Here is a 6,445-nt window from a genome sequence, read left to right on the forward strand (position 1 = left end):
AGAAAAAAAGTCTCTCAACTTTTTCTCCCAATATAGTTTATAGTGGTTTGCGACATCGGCACGCTGCGACGTTAAAAATCGAAGATAAAAAGTTGCTCTTTGTTGCCAGATTTATTATCAAGTTATTTTTTGTTGAAAACAAAAAAATAAAATAAATGGCACTAAATATCGCTTTGATAATTTTCCGAGATTTTCATTGAATTAAAAATGGTGGAGAGAGAATATTTTATATTATACACATATAATTATATAATTCTCTTCCTCATAGATTCTCTTTTATAATCACCTTTTACAAACCCTCTTATCAACCTGACCGCGAAAAGTAGATAATTCCCGGCGCACTGTAATTATTTATGAATGAAGTTCATTTCTCACGAAGATAACCTTTCGCTTAGTATTTAGTTCTCTGAATGAAGGGGCTCGACACAACCGCAGAAAAGGTCGCGAGCGCGCTGCTAATGTGACCTTCGCTTTGTTATTTCTGCCGGGTACGTTGTCTTACAAACAGATTCTCATCTCGTAACAAGAGAGATCGATTTCTATATAAAAAAAAAATAAAAATTTCCGGTTCCATATTTACACTATAATTTTGTCGGAAATAAATCTTCCTTCCCCGATGACTTATACTCATGGTTTTAATTAGCGCGGTTCTCCACTTCAATTAGGCTACGTCCTTTTGCGGCGGCCAGATGCAGCGAATGCAACGAGGATTTACGACACGTCCCGCGCCGCAACGATAAACGACCGATCCGACACTGCGAACGCTTCATTACCACCGGTTACCTTAAGCGCTTGGAAACTACCAGACTCCATTAAAATCGACTATGGCAAGACCGCGATTATCCTATCGCCCTATCGGCGTTAAACACGCGGGTCAATCTTTGTTTCATGGCGTGAAAGTACTAAGTGTAATAATATCAATCACACATGAATTATCACCATGTAAATTTNGTCAGGTTCTCATGGATTTATTATATATGTATGAGTGATGACANAGATAGTTGCTTCTCATGACGTCAACTTATAACAACCGATCTTATCTCGTGTTCAAAAAAAAAGGCGTAGACGCTCCCTAAAAAGGATCTCGTAGAAGAAAACATAAATAAACTTGTTCGTCCGCTTTTTTTTTTTTATCGCAAATGGCACGGACGTGCGANGAGAATTTAAAATGAAGTAATACTGTCGCTTGAAAAAAAAATTTTTATTAGATAACAGATATTGCACATAAGATCGTTTTATTACAGTATAGGTATCGAATAAATNTTTTGAAAGTATCAAATTAATTGTTGAACGCGTAAATTTTTTTAAGCTATTGAAATACAAATTAATATGTATTACCTACGAGATTAGTAAAAACACAGAAGTTTTTGTGTAAGAAAATTTTACATAAAGAAAAAACAACAACTAAAAAAAGTATTACACAATCGTAGAGATAAAAATGTATTATATATTAGGTCTACCNGAAAGTTCTGTCCGTTTTTGGAATAAAACAAAATACAAATTTTTCTTACCGTCAATAAACTTTATTAAATANTATAATTGCCATTATTATTAATGATTTCTTGCCAGTGTGAGGGCAATTTGTATATCCCATTTTTGAAAAATTAAGAAAAATTTGTATTTTATTTTATTCCAAAAACGGACAGAACTTTCCGGTAGACCTAATATAATCTTAGAGATAACAAAGAAAAACAGAGAGAGAAAGATAAATACATATTATTTGATGTGTGTGTGTATACATGTGTGTATCAGAGCGCATATTTACATAATTAAATTGTTACGGATATACAATCTTTCTCATTCTTTCTAAACATCTTGGAATTCGGAAATTCCGAAGGACACGACCAGTTTCTTACCAACTTTTTTTTGTCCCACGCTCNGAGAAAGAGAAGAATACATAAGCCTTTTAATTCTTTCGTACATGTATACATTAATTAAATTCGCACTCGTTGAGAACAGATGATATCGAATAATAATTCTGATGAAGAGATGATATCGCATTTTCTAGAATTTCACATTTTTCAAAAATATGATTTTTGCCTCAGGCTTATTAAAAATGTATTTCGCACAAAATTTACGTCAATTATACAGCGGTTGATATGATTATTAAATAATCGATGATTCCCAAAAGATTGATGCACGTCAGAAATAGAAATTAAAAATCTAATGGAAATATTAATAACGTTTACTTCGCATCATTGCTATTATGTGTTATTAACTTATNAAATAATATAAAATATATAATGCGTTACGAGGCAACAAAGTTTTGCCGCGTAACGCATTAACATCATCGCGTATTGCGGCACATCNCCGCCGTGTGTGATGCATTTTCTGTCTAACATGTTTCCCAATTCATTACAGAAAATGTACGCGAGAATAGCATTTTGTTGTCAATGATGATTTCAGACCTTTTTAACTTCTTGAAGAGTCTCGCATCAAGAAACTTGCGTTAATACGTTGAAATGAAAAACAAAGTCGCGAGATAGCACTCTCATTGCCTTCATGGACAAAATTTTCGCTGTTTAAATGTCACGAGGGCGCCGTTTATAGCGACCGAAGCGTTAACCGTCATAACTATCGATATGAGCGAACGTTTTACTTCATTGCTTTATAAGTTATCTCTGTCAAGGTTGGTTTTACAAATTCTCTCTAAATTTTTTTTAACCGAATACATTTTGATTACATATTTTATTAAAATATGTTGAGATACTAAAATCGATTTATTACGAAATTACCGTAACTTTTACGACTGAAAATGTTACCCACGTACAAGAAACTTGCTTCTTCGAGATTGTAAGAACTTTCGCTTTATATACATATAGGTAGTTGAAATTTTCAGCATCTCTTGCCACACTCATGAGAGAATAAAAATGTTACAAGTTACTTCTCCCTTACGATTAGAGAGATTTCAGAAGTTTGTTTGGGATAAATGTTTTAACTCTTTTAATTATAGAACTAATTAATATCCCCTTCTTGCAACTAATTTTAAAGTTCTGTCTCTCTCTCTATCTCAAAGAAACTGTTGTTTTTTTCGTCAATGTTATTTTATTCTGCTTGCGCATCTTCTTGATCTTTTTTCTGTATATGTTAATAAAAAACGTTTGGCATGTTTAAATAAAGATTTTTGTTTATACATCAACACCTAGTATTTGACTCCGTATCGGCCCTTCTGCATATATATTTTTTAACAATTTCATGGAGTATAAATCAAACACATATATTGTTGATGTTAATAAAAGTTTCATAATTTTATTTAAAAAATATTCCATTCATATGAGACACGTAGACCTTGTGCAAGTAACATCGCAAGTAATTTATAATGTAATTCACGTAAATTATCGAGCGTGATGAAACGTNAAAATAAGTCTACACGGAGATATTTATCTCTCCTACGAAATATATTANGAAATACAGACTCGTACGTGTGACATTCGCGGGCATAATGAAGCATTCGGTTACACGGCCCGGTCTTTGGTTCTGTCGTAATCGCGGTATACATAAGCAAATCAAGAAGAAAAAAAAACGAAAACAAGCACGCAACTATCTCTCTCTTGTAAGTCTGTAACAAGAAAGAATCTCGTATTGTCTCGGTTGAATAATTATATAGATGAATGTGTGTGTTCTCATGAATCGAATACATCTGAAACTTAATGATGATTTGCTGCACCACTTTGCATAATCGTTTTATACAAAAATCTCAAGGTTTTTCTTACTGACAAAGGTGTCATTGTGTTTTCCGCATTTTTAAAGATAATAAAGATTAATGATTTCAATTAATTTAAGTTTATTCTCACTTTCGTTACGTGGTTTTTATTATTAATTTATCTTATATATTTATAGCATTATTAATTAACAATAATAACAAACAATTAATACAAATGATGTTAGTGATAATTTGCTTTTTTATGTCTAATTTATTGTGTCATTAATATATCATATCTGTAATAAAGAGTAATTTTATATGTATTATTTATAATGTTCTGAAGTTTTTTATCGTTTAAAAAATTTTTTTTTAATATACAGACATTAAACTTATTTTAACAAAAATCAGTTTTACAAAACTATATATTAGACCAAAAGCGACATAGATCATCTTTGAGTTCAGCTCACGGTTCGGATGATCTTCCAGGATAGAGTTTAGAAGAAATTTCTCGCTTTGTGTTCTTTTTAATAGTAGCCGCCGTAATGACCGTAGCCGCCGTAGCCGCCGTAGAATGGATATCCTAAGTAACAGTGAAGAAATATTTCAATATATTTGNGTGCAAAATAGCAATTTCAATGTAAGAACGCGAGTGTATGAGTGTATGCGTGTGTAAGACAGAATGAGAACAATTTTTTTCTTTGTTATGAAGACAAGTTAATACGTATGTGTAAGCTATTCTTTATAGTTTGCGTGATGTGCGAATAATTATGTAATAAAAACACTGACGCATAATATACAAAACCAGTGTGAATGAGATATTGTGTATTCCATTGTAAAAGAAACTCTCTTGTTCCACTTTTAGGAACTTCCGAGTAAACTGCATTTACTTTTAAAAGCTAAAGATATGATTAATTTATTTATAAAGTTACTATTATTATTTTTTCCCACANCTACAATTAGCAAGAATAATTTAATGTTAAGTACAAAAATTGTCATCATAAATTAGTGAAAACTTGAAGAAGAAACAAACGAAGAAAACAAATGAGCAAATGATCGAATTTTCTGCAACGCTGCGAAATAAATTGTAATTGTGTAGATTTTACCATAAATCTTACCGTATCCANAACCATGACCATATCCATGACCATATCCGTGTCCGTAACCATAGAATGGGAATTTATAACCGTAGGAATACGGATAAAATCCATGACCATATCCGTATCCGTAACCTCCCAAGTATCCCGGTTTTGCAACCACCACGCCGATTGCAACGGCCAAGAGCAAAACAAAATACTATAAAAAAGCAAACAAAAAAATTTATTAAAGAAACAATGTTNTCTAGAGACTTAAATATATTTCACTACGAAACAATGATGAGAGACAAATTTTCGGTCCGTGGAAAATCCGTGCAAAAAAAATGTCTCTTTCTTAAAGCGCTTACAATCTTCAGACTGGCCATTTTTCTGTGTGTGTACCGCAAGTGTTGCTTCAGCTGTGCGATGCGATCTTAACAATTACACTTTGCTTTTTTTCCATCTAACGTCGTGAAACACTACTGTTCACGATATCTGNCACACAGGTGCTTTTATAACAAAGGCGGGGTTCGACTCCCCCACAAGCGGCGCGCATTTTTCCGGAACTCGCATTGGCCTCCGCCTGTTGTGCTAATCGGAAATTTCATTGTTACCCTGAGATTATGCGAGACGTTGCGACTTTACATTATGAAAGATATCGCGAGAGGCGTGTAGTAAGCGCCCGTGTGACGCGAAGTCATACATGAAGCGTCCGATGTGAGCTCCTTGACATCCAAATTTCTTCTCCGATGACACGCGGTTGCTCACGTGTGTCCGGAAACATAGCAGTAACCCCCTTATTACAGGAAGAAGAGAATCATGTATATATACGGCGCAACCGTCGGTTACGATAATGTTGCTGTAATTGCTAATCCGGCTTATCGTCGACAATAACAGACCCGACAAATCCCGCGGGCAAAACGCGCGAATTTCCAGAAAGAAAAAATGATAACCATTCTTCTTCTCTCGTAGAATCGTAATCGAAACAGAAAGACGTGACGACGGATGTTTACGTCGGCATGAAATTGCGCAAACCGATATTCTCTTACAAAATATAGTAGTTTGTGAAATTACGTTGATATATTGCGCGCACGCGTCTGACATATGAGTTTCTTCTCATTTATGTTAACTTCGCGGCGGTGAGAAAAAGAGAGATGGATATAGAAAACTAACGTGAATGAATTAATCAACGGAATATAAATTAATACATTGATTAAACATGTTGCAGTAATTAAAGATATCAATTTTAAACTTTGAAAACAAAAACAAAATGTAAAACAATAGAATGGTGATACCGAATCATGGTAATGTATCGCTCGCTACTTACAGGACATTGGCGAGATGTCGGATTTGTCAATTCGACNCATAATATGGCATCTAGCAACAAATATCTTGTTTTAAATTTCAAATGAGATTGAAATTATTTACATTCTGTTTTTTTTACCTTCTTCTTTTGATATTATAAATCATTTCTATGTCAATTAATTAACTCTACCGGAAAATTGGTCAAAACGCAATTAATGGCAACAAGTTGTAGCTCAACCAACAGATGTATCATNGATGTAAATATTTCGTGATTTTATTTTTATCGGAATGTGAATACTTTTTGCTATTTTTACCTTCACGGTCGATTATATACGCGTTTTCCATCTAATCGATTTCTTTCGCGTTCTCGGCAAACGAGATTGAATCTGCGATCGATATTCAGAACAACGAAGTATTGTCTGCG

At 33.6% G+C, this 6,445-nt stretch overlaps 1 protein-coding gene across 1 annotated transcript; it reads right to left on the reverse strand.

Moving 5' to 3' along the window:
• Positions 1 to 3,872: 3,872 nt before the first annotated feature.
• Positions 3,873 to 5,184, reverse strand: LOC109860097 (shematrin-like protein 1). Its single transcript, XM_020438963.1, has 3 exons — positions 5,085 to 5,184; positions 4,759 to 4,936; positions 3,873 to 4,223 (listed from the first exon to the last, which is right to left on the reverse strand). Exons 1-3 carry the CDS (start codon positions 5,100 to 5,102, stop codon positions 4,168 to 4,170), a joined length of 252 nt encoding a protein of 83 aa, XP_020294552.1. The 5' UTR covers positions 5,103 to 5,184; the 3' UTR covers positions 3,873 to 4,167.
• Positions 5,185 to 6,445: the final 1,261 nt, after the last annotated feature.

This window comes from Pseudomyrmex gracilis, unplaced genomic scaffold, assembly GCF_002006095.1.
Source record: "Pseudomyrmex gracilis isolate BER0280 unplaced genomic scaffold, ASM200609v1 scaffold_327, whole genome shotgun sequence".
NCBI lineage: Eukaryota > Metazoa > Arthropoda > Insecta > Hymenoptera > Formicidae > Pseudomyrmex > Pseudomyrmex gracilis.